A 25,999-nucleotide genomic window follows, 5' to 3' on the forward strand; every position below is an offset into this window, starting at 1 on the left:
TTTTCACCAACCATTTTTAAATTGGACATGACCACGGTCACTTGCTTTGGCCAATAATGTGTAAGCAGAACGTGTGGCTTGTGAACGCGTGACTTGCGTTACACCCAGGCAGAAGCGATAAGAGCCAGTGCACAATTGCCCTGTTCTCTTACCCTCTATAGAGGTGGTGGAAATATGCACTGGGAAGGAGTCTCCATCAGCTCAGTCCTGTGTGGCTTGATGAACAAGATACCTCTTTTGATCCATGTTTGATATAGAGAGCATCAAATACATTTTTGTCCCACTAAGCCACTGAGATTTGGGAGTTGTCACCACAGCATCTTAACTGAGAAGTCACACTGATATGTAGATACTATTATTATTAGCACCATCATCATTATTTTAGACACCTGTTAATATGTGTGTATACAGAGGAGAGTTCTAAAAATAATAACTTAGTATACAATTTGCATCTATAGTATTTGATCCTACAGAGATAATTACACTTTTAGTCTTGGATCAAGTTTACATAATTTTTGTAGCATGAAAATTCTGTTACTTAAAAAGCATGTGTGTCTGTGTGTGTGTGTGTCAGTGTCCCTGGGAGGAGGAGGAAGAAGATAATCTGAAAGTGGAAGCCTTTTTCACAGACTTAAAGCCTACCCTGAACTCATTAGAATATCCAAAGCCTTTTACATTTTGCCGTACTTGGTTTGGGCAGAGAGCCCAGATGCTACATCATTTTTTAAGTTCTAAGTGAGCCAAAAAAAAACTACCCATCTACACATAATTACTTCACTTGTGCTACTATTACTATATTGGTTGGCAATGAACAAATGAGACCCTTTCACTTGAATCAACCAAAACTTCATCCCTGGGCAGGAAACTCAATATTATAAATGATCGCAAGTTTGTGTGTTTGTGGTTTTAAAGATCTTGCCACCCCAAATAGAAGAGTGGAACCATTATCTGGAAGCATTAACGGACTAGCCAAGTAAATATGGAGAAGGGGAAAAAACCCTCAGGTTCAAAGCACTAGTTGTTACTCTTTGAACATTCTTTACCTGCCCATGGCCTCTGATGGGGCTCCTTCTCCTCGGGCTGTCTTTGCGCAGGGCTTGAGAGGACTCTTCCTATTTCCCAGATGGGGCAGCAATAAGTCTCCTGACATGGCAGGATCTCACAGAAAGTGATTTCTGGTACTTGGAAGGAGGGCTGCGTGGTTGCCAGAGATGTATTAGGTGCTGCAAGGCATTGGGCAGAGAAGAGGAAAGTGACAAGGTTAACCCGAATGGCCAACGGCGGGTTCTTCTGTTGACAATTCACAGGAAACCCACGCTGGGTTTGAGGGTGAGGAATGTGAAGATCTTACCCAAGGGGGAAGCTGTGGGTGGCAGAGCCGGCTCCTGAGAGCTTGTGAGGTTGCTGGAGGAGGTGAACAAAATAATTAACGAAAGAGGCCTTCAAGAATCCTTCTCCCCACAGGGAAACAAGACTGGAACTCTCACCTTGAAGGGAGACTTGGGGTACATCGGTCTTGATCTTTTAAGCTAAGTATGTAAAGGGAGACTATTGTCAAGCCACTGTTAAAAAAAAAATAACAAAAGAAAGAGTTATGTGGCAGATTTGATTCCAGATAATTGATTCTCACACAACCAGCTAGCCAGAGATGTCCTCTCGCAGGCCACACAGATGGGGGAGGAGGGGGCAGGCGGCCAGGGCTGACGGAAGCACCATGGAAACCAGCACTGTTCTGCTTCTCTGCCCTGGTGAGAAAAAGCCCCCAATCTTCCTGGAGCTCAGAGGCTCCCAGGGTACTTGGGGCTGATGGAGTTTTCCACAGAGCAGCCCCTTGGCCCTGACAAGCTGTCTCAGAGGCGTCTGTCACTGGTGGAAGATTACAAGAAGAAGCATGTAAGTCACTGGAGGCGGCCCTCTGCTCCTTGCAGGAAAACGTCAGAGAGACGTTCACATCCCCCGGTGGAGGGCATCTGTGGCGTGGCTTTGGGAGACGAAAGGCCGCGCGGGTTCAGTCAGTGGTAGGTGCCAACCCCTCTGGCCACTTCTGGCATCTTCCCGCTGCCTGTCTTTTCAGAGCACAATACACCAATCGGACAGGGGAAGGAAAAGAAATACAACAAAGCATCCATTTCCACACTACGTGACTTCAAAACAATGCGTGTATCTTGCCCCCCAGTTATCAGAACTTATATATCCAAATGGAAGCTTTCCTTAAGGGTCCTGAGCTTTGGGGGACTGTTCCCAAAATTGCTCACACATCCAAACACAGCATTCTCCCCTTTGGTGGTGGGGGGGCGTCTGTAGAACTCTCTTTACAATCCTGCCGTGTGCTGGGCCTGACACGAGGGCACCTCGCTTGACGTCTTGCCGGCTCAACATCACATCTTGTACCCCAGACTCGACTCCTCATTAGTATTGACATTTTGTTCCCCGTCATAGGTAGTGGATTTACCATTAAATATACGCAAAGAAGTGTGCCACACATTTGAATTCCACTCATAAAGAAAGGATTCCCAGAGTGTTTTCAGCAGCAGCTGGTTACTGCCCAGTGGGCACAGCCCTGCCTGAGAAAAGTGGTGCTGAGTCCCAAAGATGTCATCAGACAGAATCTGTTGCGTTGCCCTGGCAACTACTTGGTGTGGTCCAGCCTCCCTGACTTTGTTCTCCCACATTCCCCATGGTCTATCTATCTCCCTATTACTAATCCTTAAATACTCTTTCGGAATTGTTTGACATTTGCATCAATGCATGGCCCAGGCAGCTTCTAGGATCATAGAATGAAATGGACATCTGCTTCTTTCTTTGGGGTTTTGATCATTCTCAGGTACACCACAGGCCAGAAATAAGACAACAAGCCCAATACCTCCCATTTCTGGTCTTAGAGTCAACAATGCTGGAATTCATAAGATCTGATAAACATTTAAAAAGCAGTCTCTTCATGTCAAGATTAGACTTCTGATAAGCTTTGCATTGGATTTTCATGGGAATCCGTGTCTCTGGAGAATGTTAAGCATGGCTGTGAAAGGTAGATGCTCACACTTTCCTGAGCTGGGAATCTCAGCAGAAGATAAGTTCACTTAGGAGAGCGAGAAAAGTACACCAGCTTCTGATGGGAATTCTATGTAGTGGTGTCAAGTACTTGGGGATGCCTCCCACAGTAAGTGAAAAGTTAAAATGCTGAGGGGAGAGAAGGGTACAGAGAGACCCACAATGTCGCCTATAATTAAGAAGCTGCTTTAGATCAAGGAACTGGAAGCATCCTTGGGACCATCCCTTACTTAGCCTCTGAGGATAACTGTCTCCTCTGAGACAAGACCCAGAAGCTAGTCCTTTCCCACAGTAGCAAAACATTTTTAGAGGGATAAATACCCCTTTCACTATGTAAATAGTCAGACCAAAAACAAGACGGCAGGGAGGACACAGGCAAGATGACCAGGACTCAAAGGCTGAGGAGCTGTGATAGCAGCAGGACAAGCCTGAAGACCAGAGGCCTGATAAAGATTCCCCAGCCCAGTAAGGATGACTCCTCCTCTGCACGGAGGAGGGATGACAGACAAAAGGCACACGATGCTTGCCGAGCAAATGTATTTGTCTGCTTTAACCGCTTAGTACATTTGGCTACTATTTCATCATATTGCATATCTTGGGGTAATCTCATAGTCTCTTTTGGTATAAAATCCAGAATAATTCTAATAACATGAATATCCAGGGGAGAGTGGATTCTACCTGTTTACTTACTCACTCTTTTCGCCTAAGTAGATAGGAAGGAAAGCAAAGATTTTGAGAAAGTTATTTGCAAGACTAAAAAGGACACACACACACACACACACACGTATGCACACACATACATACATACACACACACATGAAGGCACAGTGAGCTGGTAAAAAATATCAGTTGATTTAAAAAAAAAGATCATCTTTCATCTCATATTTAAGAGCAGAAGCCCTGTGCTTCTTTTCTTCGAAGTATGAGTTTATAAAGGGCTCCCTCATCTCTAAGCCAAATCAAAGGCCAATGCCTGGTTTAAAGGGCTCCTCGTCCTCAAAGTAAATAGAAAGTCAGTCCCCAGTTCGCGTGTGAGAAAAGGAAGACGGGAAGAGAAAAAGAGCTTGACATAGCACAACACTGATGTTTTTCTTACCAAAATGTCATCACAGCAATGAGAGTTATAACCAAGGTCTGGAAAACCCAGTTAGGACACGACTGTTTTTTTCCTGAAAAAGAAACCTATAAAAAATTCAGCAATGAGAAATGACAAATCAGTGATGCCAACTTTGAGAAGGATGCCTGTAGACTCACTCCCTGGGGGATCTTTGCTGCTTCCTTCAGCCTACATCTCCCTCCTCCTCTCTGCCCCTGAAAACGAAGTTCTTTCAAAGCCAAGTCCCTCTCTTTTCCTGGCACTCCAGGCTACACTGTCTTTTCCCTGTAGGACAGTCATCTGTGCCATTCACTGAGTGCTTATTCTTGAAGTTTTATGAAAGAAGAGGACCTACCAGAGAAGATAATGTCAGAACTCAGAGGTCAATTTCTTTTAATAGGATAATTTTGACAATTAAAAGGTCTTCAAGACATGATAGAATAAATCCCAATGGAAGAACTTCAGGCAGCATGACAAATTGTAGAAAAGATTTTTATGGCATGAAGTACTATTAATTACTCCTTAAATCATATGCATTGGTAGCCAATGCTGCCACCTATTTTTGAGGCCAGTTCTGGGCCTAAGTCTTATTTATTCTTACGTCCATTCAACAAGTGTTCATTAAGCACTACTATGAGCAACACTATAGGGGATATGAAGATAAGTAAATTACACTCTCTGGGAAGTAAGTGACACAAACCTTTAGGACTGGTACATATTGGCATAAAAACTTGCACATCAGGAATGAGCCAAGAACTATAGGACAGGCAGCTGTGCAACTGGTGAGGAATCTGGCTGGAGAAAGGAGAGGCTTTCTGCCCAGTTAAATATGGTGCTTCTTCAATATGAGTTTTCCTACTAATGCAACAGAGAGTATTATGTTTGCTTCCTCCTGGGCGTACAGGGTCGGAAGGGAGTTGAAGGATGGTGGTAGTTAAGAAATAGCTTAAAATTGATCTTTGAATTTACTGGGCTATTTATCTGCATAAAGAAAATGTTCTTCAATGTAATATTGGGGGGGGGGGGATTAACCACACCCTTTTGAACAAGTACCCAAACTTTTAGGGGTATGATAACTGAGTTATCCGTAAGTGCAGTAGGAGGCCACTGTGAATATCAGGAAGTGAATGGATGGTTTATACCATTCGTACATCTCACTGGAATGGTTCTGAGGATGTCCTAATAGTGTGCTGTGCAAAGAAGGAACTCAATGAAATTTGTTGAATCGATTAGAATTAAATGGTATTAATCTCCGGATAATCCCCTCCAATCTACTCTCCAAAGCTGCCAGATTATTTTAAGTCTCCATGCTTTTGCTCAAAATCCCTTGACTTCGTATAGGAAAATGGCCCAAGACCTGGGATCAGGCTTGGCATCAAGCCCTGAACAAGTCATCTAATTGTCACTGATCCTCATTTTCCTCATCGACAAAATAGGAAGGATAAAATCATACCTGCCTACCTTTCAGAGCTATTGGGTGGATCTGATGTACAGAGTAATGTTTCTCAAGCTCAAGTCTGCATGACAATTATTATGAGTTTGTTAAAAATCTAAATGCCCTGAAAAATTCTGATTCAATAGGTTTCCATTTAAAGTGAGGCGGGGGCTGTGAATCTGTAAGAAGTGGGATGATGGAAAGTATCTATGTTTGTTCCTTCCCTCTCTCCCTTCTCCTCTGCATACCCAGTGAATTTTTACTTGAACCCTGAGGTCTTTCTCACCTCACTCAAATCATCAACACATAGCAGGAATCACCCACCTACCTCTTGGAAGCAAAGAAAGAGAAGGAAAGGAGAGGAACCCTTTGGATGGATGAGACCTCACTCTTCTCCCAGAACGAGCACCCTCTTGGCCAGCATTAGCAGCTGTGTGGAAGCTGAGGCAGGGCCCAGCCAGGCTTCTCGCCATCTGGTAAAGCCCACCAAGTGCTCATAGCCAGCACTTCGCTTATTAATGCCCCCACCCAACCCAGGGGGACCACTCTCCACCCATACATGTGTGTTTCAATGCCCCAAGGATCTTGAAGGCTTTGAGGAACAAAGGTTACCTAGGGGGTTGGTGCATGGGAGGGAAAGTTAACCTCAGAGAAATAGTCAAGACCTCTTAGAAAGATAGTACAGGGAGAGCAATACACTACCATTACTTGTATTTTATCAAACTCCCTGGGAGACCCTGATATATGCCGAAGTATGAGAACCACTGAAATGGGTTTGAAAATACTAAGTAATGGTGAACACTTATACAGCACTTACATGCCACACACTCTTCGGCTTTATGTATACTAATTTATTTAACCCTCACAATAATCCTCAGTTACTCTATAAGGCAAATACTGTTATCATCCCTGTTTTAGAGATGGGGAGAAAATGAGGCCCAGGAAGTCTAAGTTCCTCACTCAAGATCCCACAGCTAGTAAGTCACACAGCCAGGATTTGAACCAAAAAACACTTGACTCTAGAATCTGTGCTTTTAACTCCAATGCCATGCTGCCTCCCTTTCTCTGTCTGTAAAGAAAGGAGACACCATACAACTTAGATATTATTATTATTATTCGAAAGGTCTTCATGACTTATGAAGCAAACTCCTCAACCAGCAGTACAGAAACTGAGCCTCAGCTGTATTTTCAGCCTTAACTTCTACTCTCCTCCCGAACAAACTCCCACCTAGTCCTTCGATGAAGCTGGTGCCAGCTCCCAGACCTTGGCTTGTGCCATTCCATCTGAAACCTCTCTGGCAGCTCCTGTCACTTTCTAGCCAAAGCTTACACCCCCTTGAAGGACTAGCTCCCACAATGCTCCCACGGTGCTCTCAGCCTCTGCAATATTTATCACATCCGGCTGTAACTGTTCTTTGTATTCTCTTCTGACCTTCCCTGTCTACCTTAAAATTAGAAGTGGCCACATCTTACTCACCTTTGCCTCCACAGATGTAGGACAGTGACTGCATGAAGTCTCTGAGTTGAATGGGTGCTCTTTAATGTCTGTATAAGTCCCTGACTGTGTCCACACCCCAACTCACCCACCACCCATACACCCAAGACACTGAGTCTCTTAATGTTCTAAATTTAGATTGTGAGCCATCAGGGAATATTTTCAGACGGGGGTCTCCATTCATTCATTCATGTGACAAATATTTCTTAAGCACCTACTATACGCCTGTCCCTGGGGATACAGCGTGAGGCAGGCAGACACAGGGCCTGTTCTCCTGGACTGTACATTCTAGTTAATATTCTGAGAAAATTGCAAAAGAAAGAGATTCTTTGGGTGCAAGATGGGTGCTACAGAGGTTGCACAGCAACCAAATTGTACCAATCAGGGCCTCTGTTGATGTAGATACAATTCCCTCTATCCCCTTGCAAACTGGTTAGTACAAAGAGCACCTTCCCTACACAGTATTTTTAGTATTTTATGTTTTTTGAGCAACCTGCCATGTGCTGGGCATTGCGCTAAGGGCGTTAGTTCATTTAATCCTATCAATAACCTTTATAAGGTAGATACTATTATTATCTCTGTTTCCCAACGCAATTAAGTAAACTTGCCCAATAACACTTCTACATATATATTTATCCGTGTATTTATGTCTATTGGTTTACTAAGAAGCTTGTCCACAGTACAACATTTTAGTAGTTTTTAGTAGAATATTAAACTCTTTCTAAATCCTCTTAGAATCGTTCGATGATGTACATGAGGAGTAGAGAGTAAACTGGGACAATGGCCCAAACACCAGGTCAGCCTTTGTCAGGGTATGGATTAAGGTCATAAACATCTTCCTTCGGGAAGGGCCACCTTTGGAACACTAGCGGATCCAAGGGAGCGAGCTGAGGTTCACAGCTGTCTCTGACGCACAGCTAGGAAGAGAGTATTGCAGCTCCTGCCTCACTGATCCTTGCTCTGCAATGGAGAGGGTGTCCCTTAGGTTAATACATGATTAACCTTCACTTTTTACTGTAAATGTTATCCTAGTTGATGAAATGCTCTATTCATTAATAAAGCTGTCACATTTTCACCTCTGCAAGGAAGTGAATACCTAGTCTCCATTTGCATATATAGTACTAAATATCAAAGGGAAAAGGGATTTGAGGATTAACTGACATCCCTGGGGGATCTTCTGGAGCCAAAGATAAGGGACTGAGTCGAATCAAGGCATCCACACAGATCTTGCAGCCCAGGGTCCTCTGCTGATGAATTCTGCCTGATGGGGACTATATACACAAAAACTGGCAGAACATCATTTCTGAAATGAACCTGTTCATATCGCTAAACTTCTCTTTGAAAAACCAGTTAATATCTATTAAAAGGATAATATTTAAATGCTTTAAGCGCATGAGGACGCAAACTAGAGAACCCATCAACAAATAAATGAAAAAAAAAAATTCCTCATCAGTTTTCCTTGAGACCATTTTAATAGAAAATATCATCTCTGTTCATTATAAATTTAAGTCTATTTACCTTGCTGGTTTTTTTGGGAATGGTCCTTTTTGGAGAAGATGCACTAAGAGCTCTGCTAAATTTGCTTTAAAAAGAGAAAGAAAACATTAATTATGATTCAAATGCCTCCCCAGGAGTTATATGATAAAGGCCCAGGCTGTCACTAACACAGTGGTATGGCTTTTTTTTTTTTTTTTTTTTTTTTTTGTAATACAGTGGTAATTTTAAAAAGGCAAAGTCAAGGCAATTGAGAGTTCTTTTTGTGTAAAAGAACCTTAGTAAGTATAAATAAATGCATTAAAAGTTACCTTTCCCTTTTTCTCAAAATTATACCCTAGAAAATGTGCACTTACCTCCTTAAGTAATAAAAAAATAGAATAAAATCTTTTCCCTGAGGACCAAACATGGTTTTCCAAATTTAGAAATGGCCACCTCTCCTCTTAAAGGAGAGTTCACCCTTTTGTTAAAATGTAGCGCTTCCTATATTATATTTTGTTTCATTTTAAAAGCAGCAACAGAAGAAAATAAGAAAATTATCACATAAAACAGTTGTGTTCCAAAACATTCTAAAAGAAGAATAGGGACTTAATTAAAAGAAAGTAATGGTTGCTGCTTGTTAGAACAAACTATTCAGATTAAGCTAGTTATGGAAAGACGTCACTCTCTTCTTTCTCCAAATTTCTGTGGTGATCCTGGAGGTACCTGGTTGAGCTCGCTTCACTGGCAGAGGACTTCCAACTACTGAGTCGCTTTAGCCTGGCCAGCTTTCTGTTCCATATTTCTAACTCTTCTATTCTTTCTTCAAGATTGTTGGTTAGTTTGCAAAGCTGCTTCACTGCACCCACGTTTTCCATAAAGATCTGGTCCTAAAAGTGAAAATAATTCGGAGCTCATAAATTTACAGTTTGAGACCACTTGACAACTGTCCACAGCCTATCCAAAGACAGTCGGAACACTCCACTGAAAATGGCTATACACACACACACACACACACACACACACAACCTCAAGTTCATTCAAGATGAATCTGGAGGCTTGAAACTTAAAGTGGTCTTGCTAAACTTCTGGCTGTGTAGTAAAACTTCTTATGTTCAGTTTGCAATAATATGGAAATATGTCCTTGTATTCCAAGAGAGAGAACGGAGCTGGAGGACATTGTCAAGTTTTGAATCCAAAGATTTACTTTCAATGGACTTTATGCTCTATTTAAAACTCATAAAAAGAAAGTCAGAACAGGCTTCTGAATGTTGATTTGTGTTTGCATCACTAAATCATCATAAGGAATGACTCCAATTCTCCCTGGTAAAATGTGCATCAAATTGCTCAGGTGAAGGAGGGAGGAATGAAGACCTGGGCTTTTCTCTGAGTTTTGCCATCTGCTAAACGTGAGACCCCAGGTAAGATATAACAACTTTTCTGAGCTTCAGTTTCTTCATTTATAAATGAGAGGATAATTCTTGACGTGTTGATTTCTGTCTTAATATCCCATAAGTTATTACAGGCAGTTTCTATTTTAGCCTAAACAAAATTTAAAACAACAACACTTAATTCTTCCTATTCAGAGAAGGTTATTGACATGTTAGAAAGAGCAAGAAAGGAGAGGCCAACCAAAACCACAGGGTGCCAGCCATCCCTTCCCCCACTCACACACTTCAGTTGTCATAGGAACATGTGTGTCTTTTTCTTAGCCATAACAAAAACCCTGGAAAGTTCTCATCAACTGACACCCCAATCCCATGACCACTCCTCTTTTCCCCCATCTGTTTACAAGTTTTAGAATGCCATGGCACTCTTTGGGGGCTCATAGAGGTTGGTCCACTGTGGTAAAGTGATGAGCTCAAGGCCAAAAGAGAAAGATTGCTTTGTGGTTGGGGATCAAACTCAGGGCTGTGTCTTTGAGACTCCCATCATGCAAACCCAAAGTTTTATGGGTTTCAAATACTGTAAAGCAACCACTCAGAAAGGACTCAACAGCTGAACATTAAAGATTTAAGGCTTAATTCATAGGCTTTAAAGGCATACACACTGGTATAAAATACCAGTGGTAAAGGTAAGTATATAGTTAGTTTAAGAATACTCTAATACTGCAATATGATGGTGTATAAATCACTTAACTCTAGCATAAAGGTTAAAGGACAAAAGTATTAAAAATAAGTATAGCTTCAATAATCTGTTAATGGTACACACATAAAAAGAGGTAAATTATGACACCAAAAGCATAAAACATGGAAGGGGGAGTAAAAAGGAAGAGTTTTGTATGTGATCAAAATTAAATTGTTATTCATTTGTAGAGACAAGGATGGACCTAGAGACTGTCATACAGAGTGGAGTCAGAAAGAGAAAAACAAATATCATATATTAACACATATATGCTGACTATAGAAAAATGGTACAAATCAACCTGTTTGCAAGGCAGAAATAGAGACATAGATGTATAGAACAAACATATGGACACCAAGTGGGGAAAGCAGGGAGAGATGGGGGGAATGAATTGGGAGATTGGGATACCAAATTGTACACTCTAAATATATGCAGTTTATTGTCTGTTAACTGTATCTCAATAAAAGTTCTTTAAAAAAAGTTAAATTGTTATTGGTCTAAAATAAAATAGACTGTTAAATCTATCATATATTTTATGTAAGCCTCATGGTAACCACAAAGCAAAACCTACAGTGAATAAACAAAAGGTAAAGAGAAAGGAATCAAAGCATACCACTATGGAAAGTCATTGATTCACAAAGGAAGGCAGCAAAGAAGGAAGAAAGGAGCAAAGGAGCTACAAAACAATTAATATGAGACTTCCCTGGTGACACAGTGGTTAAGACCCGATGTTCCAGGGGGCCTGGGTTTAATCCCTGGTCAGGGAACTAGATCCCACGTGTATGCCACAACTAAGACCCAGTGCAACCAAATAAATAAATAAATATTTTAAAAAAAAGCAATTAATAGGATGGGCATTTAAAGAAGAATTAATACAAATCCTTCTCAAACTCTTCCAAAAAATGGAAACTCCAGCCACTCCAAACTCATTTTAAAAGGCCAGCATTACCCTGATACCAAGGCAAGATGAGGACACTACAAGAAAAGGCAATTACAGGTCAATATCCCTGATGAACATACATGCAAAAGTCTTCAACAAAATATTAGTTAACTGAATTCAACAATAAATTGAAAGAATCATATGTCATGATCAAGCAGGATTTATTCCTGGGATGCAAGAATGGTTCAGTAGATGTAAATCAATCAATGTGATATACCCCACTAACAAAATGAAGGATAAAAATTATATGATCATCTCAATAGATGCAGAAAAAGCTTTTGACAAAATTTGACACTCTTTCATGATAAAAATTCTCAGCAAATGAAGTATAGATAAAAGGTAACTCAACATAATAAAAACCATATATGACAAGCCCATAGCTAACATCACACTTGATCAAAAGCCGAAAGCTTTTCCTCTAAGGTCAAGAACAAGACAAGACATGCCCAGTCTCCCCATTTCTATTCAACATAGTACTGGAATTCCTAGACAGAGCAACTAGACAATGAAAAGAAATAAAAGCATCCAATTTGGGAAGGAAAAAGTAAGACTGTTTCTGTTGCAGATGATATGATCTTGGATACAAAAATCCTAAAGGCTCCACCAAAAAAAATAGAATTAATAAGTGAATTCAGTATAGGGATAGGATACAAAATTAGCATACAGAAATAAGTTGTGTTTCCATACACTAATAATGAACTATTTGAAAAAGAAATAAAGAACCCCATTCACCATAGCATTAAAAACAATGATAATACTTAGGAATAAATTTAACCAATGAGGTGAAAGATCAGTACACTGAAAATTATTAGACATTGGTGAAAGAAATGAAGAACACACACACACACACACACCACACACACACACACACCCCCCACACACACACACACAAAACAGGAAAAATATCCTGTGTTCTTGGATTGGAAGAATTGACATTGCTAATATGTCCACCCTACTCAAAGCCATCTATAGATCCAACGCAATCCCTATAAAAATTCCAATGGCATTTTCCACATAAATAGAAAAAATAATCATAAATTGGTACAGAACCACAAAAGATCCCAAATATTCAAAGCAATTCTGAGAAAGAACAAAGCTGGAGGCATCACAATTCCTGATTTCAAACTATAATACAAAGCTATCATAATCAAAACAGTATGGTACTGACATAAAACTAGACACATAGACCAATGGAAGAAACCTGAGAGCCCAGAAATAAACCCACATATATGGTCAACTACTACTTGACAAGAAAGTCAAGAATAGTCAATGGGGAGAAGATATTTTCTTCAACAAATAGTGTTGGGAAAATCTGATATTCACATGTAAAAGTAAGAAATTGGACCTCTATCTTACACCACTTACAAAAACTAACAAAAAATGTGTTAAAGACTTAAATGTAAAACTTGAAATTGTAAAACTCCTAGAAGAAAACATGGGGGAAAATACCCCTCACATTGGTCTTGGCAACCACATATTGGATAAGACCAAAAGTACAATCAACAAAAGCAAAAAAACAAACAAACAAAAAAACCCCCCAAAAGTGGGACTACATCAACCCAGAATCTCCTATGTAGCAAGAGAAATAACTAACTAAATTAAAAGGCGATCTACTGAATGGGAGAAAATACTTGCAAACCATATATCTGATAAGGGTTTAATATTCAAAATATATAAGGAACTCACACAATGCAATAGCAAAAAACAAATAAAGAAATATTCCAATTTAAAAAATGGGCAGAAAACCTGAATAAATATTTTTCCAAAGAAGACATACAAATGGCCAACATATACATGAAAAGATGCTCAACATTATCAAGCATCAGGGAAATGCAAATCAAAACCTATTAGGATGGCTATTATCAAAAAGACAAGAGATAACAAGGATCTGGAAAAAAGGGAATCCTTCTATCTGTTGGTGGGAATGTAACTTGGTATAGGCACCATGCAAACAGCATGGAAGTTACACAAAAATTAAAAATAGAACTGCTGTTCTAAAAATTAATAATAATAATAATAATAATAATAGAACTATCATGTGACCCAGCAATCCCACATCTGGTTACATGTCCAAAGGAAATGATATCACCATCTCAAAGAAATATCTGCATCCTCATGTTCATTACAGCATTATTCACAATAACCAAGATATGGAAACAACCTAAGCGTCTATCAGTGTATGGATGGATAAAGAAAGAGTATATATATATATATATATATATATATATATATGTATATTTTTCAACCATGACAAAGAAGGAAATTCTGCCATCTGTGACAACATGGATGGACCTCGAGGGTGTCATGCTAAGTGAAATAAGCGAGACACAGAAAGATAAGTACTGTATAATATCACTTATCTGTGGAAACAGAGAATAGATTGGTGGTTGCCAAAGGCTGAGATGGTCGGGGAAATGAGGAAATGTTGTCAAAATGTACAAAGTCAGTTTAAGATGAATAAGCTCTGGTGATCTAATGTGCAGCAAGGTGACTTTAATTAACAATACTGTATTATATAGTTAAAAGTTGGTAAGAAAGTAAATCTTAAGTGTTCTCACCACACACACACAATTATATGAGGTGATGTGTATGTCAACTAATGTTATTATGGTACTCATTTTGCAATATATATGTGTATCAAATCATCGTGTTGTACACCTTAAACTTATACCATGATGTATGTCAATTATATCTTAACAAAGCTAAAAAAAAATTCAGCAGTGAGGGAGGATAGTTTATTTAAATAGAACAAGATTGGACGTGAATTGATAACTGTGGAATCTGAGTGAAATGTATAAATGTGTTTCATTACAGTTCACTCTCATTTTGTAGATGTTTGAACTTTTCATTAAAAATGTTAAAAAATAAATCACAAACAAAAACAAAGCAAGAAAAAAAATCTCCTTGATAAAAGCACTCCTAAATTTTCTAATTCTGGTATAGATTTTCCTTTACTTCTAAATTTGTTTTATAAAAATAAGGCAGAAATCATGAAGATAAGAACGACATTCTATAGTTCTAAACCACAGTAAACATCATATGACTATTTACTGTGTTTAGTAGAAAGACTTATAGTAGAATTATAACTGTAATATTTAGAGTCGGTCCACCCAGCAGTCCAACACAGGTTCCCAGCCATCATCTCTGACTCCTTCCCCCACAGGAAATCCATCACACTGTGCTGTCAGTTCAACATCTTAAATCTCCTGAATATAGCTACTTCTCTCCATCCTCACGGGCACGACCATACCTAATAATGTTTTTTATTTTTCTTGGCAACTGGCTTCTTTTTTTCTCCTTTTAAAAAAATGTTTACTTGATACATTAATCTGTGGTTTCACTCCAACCAAAGCAGACCATGGAGAATATGAATGTCCCCTCTAAACCACAGTAAGTTCTTTCTGCCATGTCTCCCCACAGGACCTGTAATGCTGCCTCATGACATATGAGTGATGGCTGCAATTGTCCAGTTGCATGTCAATAATGATGAAAAGCCAGCTCTGATCTCTCCAACTCAAATTTGCCAGCACCATGCATCTTCTGGGTAGATCCAACTGGCAAGAAGATAAGTCATGTGTTTTCCTATGTAAGAGGTGGAGCGGGAGTTTACCACTACCTTCCTCATAGTAATAATGGCCCTGATTTATAGATCCAATCTACTACCACGAAAATGAATTTCTAGGACATGTTATGGGGATTGGCTCTTATTAAGAGACTTCTGACTTCTTGTCCTCTATCACTGCAGTAAAGTCAGGACAAATATGTTCAAAAACATAATCTACAATTTTCTGAAAATGACCTTTTCTAGGCAAGTGGTAAGGTCTCCATGAGTTCATTTTAGCCACAAATGTGCACCTAGATGCCTGAGGAACTTTATCTACGTGTCCAATTCACATGTAGAGGTTTGTATTCATTAGGATAGAGAAGGGCACAAGCCTGGGGCATTTTGACAAGCTTCCGCATCTGACGCCCACTGTCGGTTAAGAACTATTGTATAATTGAATCTAATTTAATTACGCAACTCTGTGCCGTTATTATTAACCATTTCAAGTGGGATCTGCTACCTGAAATGTAGCTTTAAATTTGTGATGTAAAAATGATGAAACCAGCTTGCCCCCAAAAAGTGCTCACGAGACTGAGGATGGGGGCAGAGGCAACTGCGTCAAATCACACGAGAATCTTTCGCCCATTGTCTAAGAGACTTGCTTTGGGGTGAGGGCACGTATGGACAGCGTGAGCATATTTTTTGAGAGGACACGAGGGCAGTTTGGCAAGTATGTGTGGACAGAAAAACAACAGGGAGGTGTTTGTGAAATCAGAGACGTTATTTAGCATAGAGCGTGTCTCTGTTGAAGCCGTGCCTTGCACACAGCCCCTTTCCCGCGCTGTGCTCTAATCACATTGAGCCTTGTGCCATTCACGGAACATACATCCCGTATCCCCCTCTGCCTAAACCGGCTGTCCTCCCTCTCCGCCCATCTCCGTTTCACTTGGAGTCGTGTTTACCAGCGTCAGAAACCCCTGGAGACAGGGCCTGACTCTCCTCACAGCGGATTCTCCAGCACGTGGCAGTAACGCAGGACATCCCTGAGGATTAAATGAGTGAATGTTCTTACAGAGGAGACTCATGCCATGAGGTACTGAGATGTCATAGCCTTGCTCTCTGGTGAAACTGAAGAGAGTGGCCAAACATCCAGTTTATTTTTTTTACCTGAGGTTTCTCTCAGAAAAGCAAAATCTATATTCCAAATTTTCTTTCCATGTTAGGAAATTCAGGTGAATTAAGCAAGGAAACACTAGTGTTGGACATCCTCAGTGCGATGGGCTGGTGACTCGCTTGTAACCAGCCACTCGGCTTCCACTCTGGTGGAAACAACTGAACATCCTTTCAGTTCCCCTTCATCCCCTAGGAAACGCTTAGACTCCATAGAATGCAGTTTGGAAGCTCCTAGGTCCCTTGTAGGACTACAATAAATGAGCCCCCACTCTGGGGAGCAGCCAGGCAGTGGACTTGATTTCTCCTCTCTTCAGGAACTACAGCTTGTCCTCTGTCTAAAAACACTGAGTAAGGGTAGCAAAGCCTGATAGCAAAGAATGCTTTGAAAAGTTGAAATAGGCTCTTATTCCTTTTCCAGTGAGAGTCACAGACTTGAAAATCTGTCCCTGTGGCATCTGATGTTGCACGGACTGATGTTTTTATAATGAAATCATGGGAATAACAATCTGTAACTGAGTATTATGAAAATGATTATCAAAGGGAGAAGAATGGTCTTTCAGCCAATGGGTGTGCCTGGCAATTGTTTAGGCTTTGGATAAAGTCAGCTTTAGATCATTGTCCAAGAGTTTATTTGTGGACAGCTCACCAAGCCTTGACATGGATCAAAAAAATCCAAAAAACTAGTATCCTCACACCAAAAAAGCAGGCTGCTGAGATGATGTGGGAGCTCAAACTTTAGTTGAACTTCCAGCAGATCCCTGGAGGCAAGCTTTCTCTCCCATGCAGAGTTCTCTTGCAAAGAGGACAACTTTTGGGCTCATTTCCCTGAATGTTGTGTTTTGAACTCTGCCTTATATGGGAAGAGCACAAGTTCATAAAACTGTTTAACATTATGTGTTTTATTGTTGCCTTTTGTTTGCTTTAGAACTCTTGCTTAATTTTTGTTATCTCTGTTTAAATGTAATTTTCTGTGGAAGGGCTTGAGCCCTTTGACTGAGACAAATTTCTGGTTGAACTAACACATGGCACAGATTGTTGCAATTCTTTGATTTCTTGTCTTCTCTGGGTGACAAATGAGCTCCTTCTGAGAGCAGTCTTATGACTCCTCAGGGCCAACTCAGTACCTGGCACATGTAGCTCAATTTTCAGTTAATGAACAGAATCAACAGTTCTTTATTAAGCACCTATGATGTGCTAACTATTATCTTATGTACAGGGAGAAAACAATTAGATGAGGTGGATGGGATCTCTGCCCTCATACAGCGTGTTTTCTAGTGGGGAGATTGGCCAAGAACAAGGAAACCCGAAGTATATAATATAGCTTTAAGTTATAATTAGCACTAGGAAGGAAGCCATTGAAATAGAAAATAATTGTTACTATCTTAAGCCATTGGTATATATTTGGTCTATTTTATTTTTGAGAGCACCGGGAAAAATAAAATGACAACATCAAATGGAAAAGTGTCTTCTCACCCTGAAAAGGACAGGCAACCCAACGGAAAACTGGGCCGAACACTTCACGTAAGAAGAACCCTAAATAGCTAACATAAGAAGGGGATGCACACCTTCATTACTCATCAGAGAAAGACAAATGAAAACAGCATGTTACAATTGTACCCCAATCAGTACTGAAACATTTAGAAAGTCTGATAATGTCAGGTGTTGATGAGGATAGAGAGAAGCAGTCAGCCTCATGTGCTGCTGTTCTGAGTTGGAGCTGACCATCGACCTGGCAGCCTTTCATAGAACTGCGGCTGTGTGTATCCTATATCCCACTTCCGGCATGCGTGACAGAGGAAACCTCCCACAGACTCAAAAGGAGCCCTGTGTGACCACTGCATAGCTGTGGTCAACAGAGTTGGAAGAGTCCATCACTCGAGGAGGAGAATGTTAAGGATATATGCCAAGGAATTCCACGCACCAGACTCTGAGCAGATGTATATAATTCAAAGAAATTTAAAACACATTCAAAAAAACAATACTAATAATATTCCAGAAAGCCTGACTATCCAAGGATATATACGAAACACATTAGCGTGGCTGCCATTGTTGTGGGGAGTTGGATGGAAGAGAAAATGAGGATGCAGAGAAGAAAAAAATGTAGTAAAGACAAAGAGCAGTACAAGGAGGAGGGTTGGACCTCCACTCTAAAGTTCCAATAATAAAGACAAAAGGGGAAAAATCTACTGGAGAAAAAAATGAAAGGGATTTTAGATTTCGAGTGCTACCACTCTAGTCCAAAGTTTCTTTACTTACTGCCAGTACTCTTACTCAGTTTGAATGGCTTGAAGGCAGAGTGACGAGCTCTGAATATCTGAGACCGAGCTCAGTGGCCTGGGAGCTTCATGGATGAAGCCCAAGCGAACTAAACTATACCTACAGGGAGGAAGCAGTTCCCACCTAGCAGCCAGATTTCACAGATGAAGAAAAGTCAGCATTCATCAGAGAGGGACTGAAGTATCCTTGAAGACTTCATTTCATACGAAATTACTTAAAAATATTCTTTTTGAAAACTTTGCCATAAATTCAGCCTTTTTAACTAAATTTCACTTTGGTAAACAAAATGTGAAATTCCAGGTACTAAATCAGTGAAGGCTTGAATAAACGGGGCTGATTTTCAAATTGCCACAACCTGCTGACACAGTAGTTAAATTGCAGTTTTAGATGTCTGGACAATGATTCTTTTCCCAACACTTTATTACAAAAAATTCCAAGCATACAGAAAAGTTTAAGAAAAATTGTAGAATGCAATATTACTTAGCTGTAAAAAGCAGTGAAACTGGCACATTTGTAGAGACATGGATGGACCTAGAGACTGTCATACAGAGTGAAGTGAGTCAGAAAGAGAAAAACAAATATCATATATTAACACATATATGCGGACTACAGAAACATACAAATCAACACGTTTGTAAGGCAGAAACAGAGACTCAGATGTATAGAACAAACATATGGACACCAAGTGGGGAAAGCGGGGAGGGTTGGGGGGGAATGAATTGGGAGATTGGGATACCAAATTGTACACTCTAAATATATGCAGTTTATTGCCTGTTAACTGTATCTCAGTAAAAGTTCTTAAAAAAAAATTGTAGAATAAATGCCCATATACCCCCCCACCCCACGTAAATTCTGCAATTAGCATAGTGTTCCATTTCCTTTATCACATGTCTCTCCATCTGTCCGTCCATCAACCTATCTTGTTTAAATGGGAAAAAATAAATAGCAATTACTTTTTAAGAAGACATTACTGCAAAAAGAAAATTTCCAAGAAAACAATAAATGGCATATTTCTCTAAAATTAGAAACAAGAGAATTTTCTCCCTGCTTCCGGTGTAAGTAGTTCCTGGGAAAGAAGATGATCTACAAACAGGTGATCAGTTTTTAAAATATCTAGGGTTGGTTGTAATAGCATATTATCAGCCAGTAGTCAAATCAATCAGTGAGTGCACTGGAAATACTAACCTCCTATGGGAAACATCACTGCCACTAATGAATGAATTGCATTTCCTCTCTTGATGAGAAAAGAAGGGATTTTGAACTAACTGATGAGAAGGACTTGTTTTTTTGTTTGTTTTTAATATTTATTGAGTTGTGCCAGGTCTTAGTTGAAGCAGGGGGGCCCCTTAGTTGTAGCACACAGGTTCCTTAGTTTTGGCATGTGAACTCTTAGCTGCCCTGTGGCATGTGGGATCTAGTTCCCTGACCAGGGATTGAACCCGGCACGCTGCATTGGGAGCTCAGAGTCTTAACCACTGCACCACCAGGGAAGTCCCTGAGTAGGACCTTTAAAAACCCCCATTTAGATTCTGGGCTGGCTATATGACCTTAAACTAATATAATTTTTTATAACTGAGTTTTTCTATATTTAAAAATGAAAAATAATATTTGTCACTCTATAAAAAAAATACAAATCATTTCAGAGACATCCGATGTGGTGGGATATTTGAGTGGCATCTGGAAAAAATTTATTGACAATTAACCTCTTATCAGTTTATACTATGTTGTAGACCTAAAAGTTGTGACCCTAAGAAGATTTGCATTAAAAAAAATCATTTATGAAAAGAACCGCTTCATTGGGGGAAAAGTCATGAAGGTAGAATTTCAACTCACCATACTAAAGTTAGTTTACAGCAGAACTGTAAAGAATAAAATAATTTGTTTTAAATAGATTCAAAGTTGACCTTAAAATCCCCCAATCTGGCCGAGCCAAGTTTTGGACAAAGTTTTATCTGATGCTGAAATTCACGCTCTTAAACCAGTGTGCAGTATACTACCGACGGATTTTTAATCATCAAAATCAGAAAGATTTTGCTGAGGTTCATTTTCCTCCCATCTCCTCCTTATTTCCTTATGGATCTTCTCTGCCCACGTGGCTTTTTGACCCTGCGTTTGCCGCACGTTCTCCTCCTACCTTCCTTCACCCAATCCTTCAGCCTTCCCAGGGCCTTTCCTTCCCCTAAAGGCCCTGCTGGAAGCGTTCTGCTGCCTTCAGTCCTCTTTGCTTCTCATCCTCTGTGAGCTCGAGAGCCTCCAGGGCCGGGCAGGTGACAGGAAGCAGAGACGCAAGGGCACCAACCCCCGGCCCCGCCCCGGGGGAGGCTGGGGGGGCCCTCCTTAACATCACGTCACCAGGGCTGATATTTCAAGGGAACCAGAAATCCTAAATTTGTGTGAAGATCTCTTAATTTTTATTTATTTGGGATCTTAGTTCCCCAACCAGGGATCGAACCTGTGTCCCCTGCAGTGGAAGCGTGGCGTCCTAACCGCTGGACCACCAAGGAATTCCCATCTTCGTTTTTAAACGCAGACAACAAATTTGAACATTTTTTAAACGTCATGAGGTTCAAAAAAAGTCTGCAGGCCAGACTTGACCACAGGCTTGCCATCTGTGACCTGAGTCCCTAACCTTTTACTCATGAATTAATATCTTTACTCCTGCCTGCAGCTCCCCTTTGTCCCCCAACTGCTTTCATATGTTCCACACTCCCAGTCACCGCTGGACGGTTTCATCTGAACATTCGGCTGACATCTCAAACTTGACACTGAACTCATCTTTTTCCCCTAGAAAATCACTTCTCCTTCAGACGCCCTTATGTTGATAGAACCACGTCTCTTCCTTTCATTGAGATTCAAAAACTCATGCATTAACATAAACAAAGTCTTATTGAGAACCCACGAGATATCAGATGCTGTTCTAAACAACACAGGATTGATGAGGCACGTTCTCTGACCTGGAGAAGCTCACAGTCCAGTGGAGGAGACACAGAATAGAAAGAGAATGACAACACAATGTGATGAATACTCTAGAAGACATCTATCCAGAGGCCTAAGGCAGTGTGGGGACAGGAGCAGTCCTGGCATCATGGAATTCATTAGCTCCATCAACCAAGATCTGTTGAATTCCTACAGTACTCTAAGCCCTGGGGTTAACGCCACTTCTAAACTATTGGAGACACAGTTTTGAAAAATATAGAAGATATTTTTGTTCTCACACAACTACCCAGGGAGATTGGCAAAGTACAAGTAGGCAAATAAACAAGATCATTTCAGTTAGGGACAGAAGTCTCCAGGCTGCTGTGAGCAAGTCTGCAGTGTATCCCCTGCAAGAGGCCCAGCTGAGGGGGAGGACGAGGTCTGTCCCAGCCAGAGGGAGCGCCTTTTTCTCATTACTGCAAAGGCACTCTACACCCTCGCAGTGACCCTGGATCTTAGAAACAAAGTGATCGAGCCCTGTGGAGACTCTTTTAGACGAGGTGGTCAGGGAAGGTCCTGCTTTGTGGTCCAAATGATGAGATCATCTGAAGGGAGAGTGTTTAGGGCAGAGAACTCTCAACAGAGCAGCTCCAACTCAGAAACAAACTTGGAGTGTGAGGAACCAAAGAGAAGCTGGCGGGGAGGAGCTGGAACAATACGTGCCTGTGTGAGCAGATACACCATATTCTGAAGGTCTCAGCTCATTCAGAAGGTGTTTTGGGGGTTGGGAGCTGGAAAGAGAAGATTCCATCCAGATTGTGGAGGCTTTTAATCATAAGCCAATGAAGAGCCAAAATTGAGAAAGGGAGATTATAGGATCAGGGATTCGTTTTGTTTTGTTTTGAAGGAAAATGATTCTACTGGCAGCTAGCAGGTCCCTTAGGAGGCTGTTATAGTAGCCAAGGAGAAAAATGGAGAGAATAAAGAAGGGCTGTGATACACAAGAGATAGTGCCAAAGCAAGAGCAGCAGGACTTGGCGTCTAACTGGACACCGTGGACGAGAGCAAGCAAGGCTCGGGAGGCCTCTTGTGATGCTCTCCCCAGCTCAGCCACACCCTTCGTCCTCACCGTCCACCAGTGTCCGCCTGCCTTTGCCTCTCAACCTCCCCCTCTCTTTCCATCTGAGAACCCCTGCCTAGTCTCCAGATATCCTCTCTCCTTCCTCCGAACTGATGGGGCACTTTGTTTATGCCTCCCACAGATTCATTACATCTCACATTGTAACTTAGCGCTTTATGTCTCGTGTACCTGTCACATCACCCTGCTTCGACTATCAGCTATTTGAAGACAAGAACCAAGCATTATTTATCTTTTCGTGACTCAGATAGACAATTCCTGCCACATTATGGTTGCAGGAAAAACAGAATCAATGAGTAAAAACCAGCCACACACTCAGCGATGGCAGGTGGCTTGTGACATGCAGCCTTAAAAGCATGCACGTACAGATTACTCCAGGACCAGTGATTCATAGGATGAACCTCATCTTTATATAGACTTGGTCGTGAACTTGTTTAAGGTTGTTCTTACATTTATTGTGGACATTCTTCTTACACCACCTACACCTAATAATAATGCCCAAGAAATGAAATGACCTGTTCCCAAATAATCATAGAAACAAATTTTAAACGTTGCCAAATAAAGAGGAAGATGAACAAGCCAAAAGGCAGAGCCCCAGTGTTCTAATGCAGGAGGAGAGTATGGTATCCACCGTAAGGCCCCCATCTCAGTGTTAGCCCTGAGTCCTCTCTCTCCACCTCCCATGGCTGAGCTTTCACTGAGCCACACAAACCATGAGAAATTCATAAGAAGCAGTAAATCACCCCGTATAAGAGAAGTTTATCTTGCAAATAACTCTGCAAGATATTTTAACATCTCTCTTATTAAGAAGAGAAAGAAAAGTGGTTGATACCAACTTTGGCCGACATCACTAATCTCCAACATTCATTGCTTGTATAGACATTTCTGTAAAGATCCAGCCGTTCTCTTTCCTATTTCGGCATCAAGTTCCAAAGTACACGTGGAAATGATACAGCAGTCATGGAACACAACATTTCAGCATTTCCATGTTCTTGTTTGCATTTTAGTTTCAGTGAGAATTTCTTTATAAAAAGGAGATGTTTGAGGGAAGAGAAATGGAGTGCAGAGGGAGAGATTGTATCTTAATTGGACCTTCTTCACCTGTTACTATGACACACAAAGCCCAGGAAATCCTAGTGAATGTCTTGAAAATCAACAGCCCTAGACACAGCAATCAAGGTCACCACGGTGCCCACGTGAATGGGGAAGAGTCCAGGAAAGCAGAGGCTGTCTGTACCTCCTTCTTATCAGTTACCAAAGAGCATGGGACAACAGGAGCCACATACCCAGTGCTCTTAATGCGAGAATAAAGGTTATTCTGGGAAGCACTTATAATGTAGAAGAGGGATAGTCCACAGTGCTGAGGATTAAATCAGCAACTGAAGTCTATCCGCAGAAGTGAGCCGAAGAAGAAAGCCGGGCTTCAGAGTGTGGAGGTGTTCATCTGCTCTTGGTGTTACGGATTCTGTACATGACTGTGGCCTTAGTGACATCGCCACAGATTGTATCACTACAAGGTCCTGTTACTAACAGAATCGCCCCTTTTCCATTCTGGACTCCTGTCAGTTTCACTTATTCATAAACTCCGTGCCCCCTTGGCATGGATTGCTCCTCAGGTGATGAAAGAACCTGGCTGCCGGGAACAGGAACGCCACCCCCCGCTTTCCCAGGGCTCTGTGCTTGGCTTCCTAGGAATGAATTTGGGGTGTAGCCTCCCCTAGGGAAGTAGGGGGTTGGCCCTCAGAAATCCTGTTCCTAATCATCTTGACTGTCTCCAGCTCACCTGGAAATGGAAAATACTGAGCTGGGGGAGAACTAATTATTTTGCCGAACAGTGACAGTTCTAAGGCCCTGGGCAGGAGTTGCCTACACATAAAACATAGAAATCTCTTTCCTGAGTGTTCTAGGGAAGGGCCACACCCAGAAGTGATACAGCTGCTAGCAGATGGAACCCCACGAGCCCCCACCTTGGCGGCCTGACGACGCGCTGCCAAGGCCATACCCTGAGGCTGACAGCTGTGCCTCTGCTCTTTTCTCTCCCCCCAGGAAGCTTATGAAAACATAAGAGAGTGTGGGCACCTTTATTTCACAAATACCTCTGAATATATTCTATATTTTAAGCATATATAAAATAGTTTCTATTTTAAGTAAATTACATAAAAACTTTAGTGTTTTATTATTAAAAATAAATTTCTGGGAAATTCCCTAGTGGTCCAGTGGTTAGGACTTGGTGCTCTCACTGTCGGGGCCCCAGGTTCCATCCCTGGTCAGGGAACTAAGATCCCACAAGCCGTGTGGCGCAGCCAAAAAACTTTTTTTAATTAAAAAAAATGAATTTCTGATAATAACATCTGTCAAGTGAAGTGACAGCCTAGGTCTGAGAGACCAAAGAATATCTTCTACAGAGGATGCAGTCCTGGGAGGCAGGAGGAAGTAACTCGACTTCTGCCACTCGGCCCTTGCAGCCCAGTGAGCAGGCCATCCAACACTGTTATCTAAGTGTTTGTTGTCCAAGAGCTTGTAGGTAGGAGACTGGGGAAGGACTGACCATGAAAACATACCCTCTACCTTGCTACTCCAAGTGTGCCTTGCTGACTAGCAGGACCGGCAAAATTGGCTTCACCTGGAGACTGGTTAGAACTGCAGGATCTCAGGTCTCACTCCATTCTTGCTTAACCAGAATCTGCATTTTAATAACTCCCCCACTGATTTCACGTACACTTTGAAGTTTGGAAGCACAGCCCCGATGAACTGACAAATTACAAATTAGTCTCCACTCAAACATCTCTGCCTATTACCATGAAATCCCCATATCAATCAGCCTTCCCTCCAGCATCAAATATAATAATGTGATGTAAAGCAAATCAGCTGCAGAGTGAATTTGCAAACCTCGCAAAAGATGCAGGATTTCACAGAATTGATAGACGTGATCTCAGAGAACCACTCAAATCATAACCAAAGCATTGGCAAGTAAGGAAATGGCAGACTTAGAGTCCTTAACAAGCGAACAGGAACTAATCTACAAGGATGGTGACACTCCTTCAAAAGCGAATGATTTGAATATCAAAGAATTCCGAAAGGCCCTTGGGAAAAAAGATGAGGCTCATGAATATCTTTGTAAAAATGACCCACTTTATGATTGTGCTGTGAAAGTCAGACATACAGTTCTGTTGAAAAACTATGCTCCAAAAAAAAAAAAAAAAAATTCACCACTTCACCCAGTCTTCAATCATTCTGAGGAGGAGCACATTGTTTTAATTATAACTTAAATGATGTTATGTGAGAGAAATGACACTTTCATAAGTTTTGGTTCCATTTTTCAAGAAAAAGTCTAATCAAA

General features: G+C 41.0%; 1 protein-coding gene across 1 annotated transcript in view; it reads right to left on the bottom strand.

Annotated features, from left to right (window-relative positions):
* Positions 1-25,999, bottom strand: part of MYRFL (myelin regulatory factor like) — a 126,134-nt gene that overhangs the window by 17,028 nt on the left and 83,107 nt on the right. Inside the window, 6 exon segments of the mRNA XM_057742277.1 lie at positions 1,044-1,223; positions 1,352-1,404; positions 1,488-1,562; positions 4,145-4,230; positions 8,593-8,656; positions 9,274-9,437. Coding sequence (XP_057598260.1) covers positions 1,044-1,223; positions 1,352-1,404; positions 1,488-1,562; positions 4,145-4,230; positions 8,593-8,656; positions 9,274-9,437 — 622 coding nt within the window.

This window comes from Hippopotamus amphibius, chromosome 7 (genome assembly GCF_030028045.1).
Source record: "Hippopotamus amphibius kiboko isolate mHipAmp2 chromosome 7, mHipAmp2.hap2, whole genome shotgun sequence".
In the NCBI taxonomy this organism is placed as follows: Eukaryota; Metazoa; Chordata; class Mammalia; order Artiodactyla; family Hippopotamidae; genus Hippopotamus; species Hippopotamus amphibius.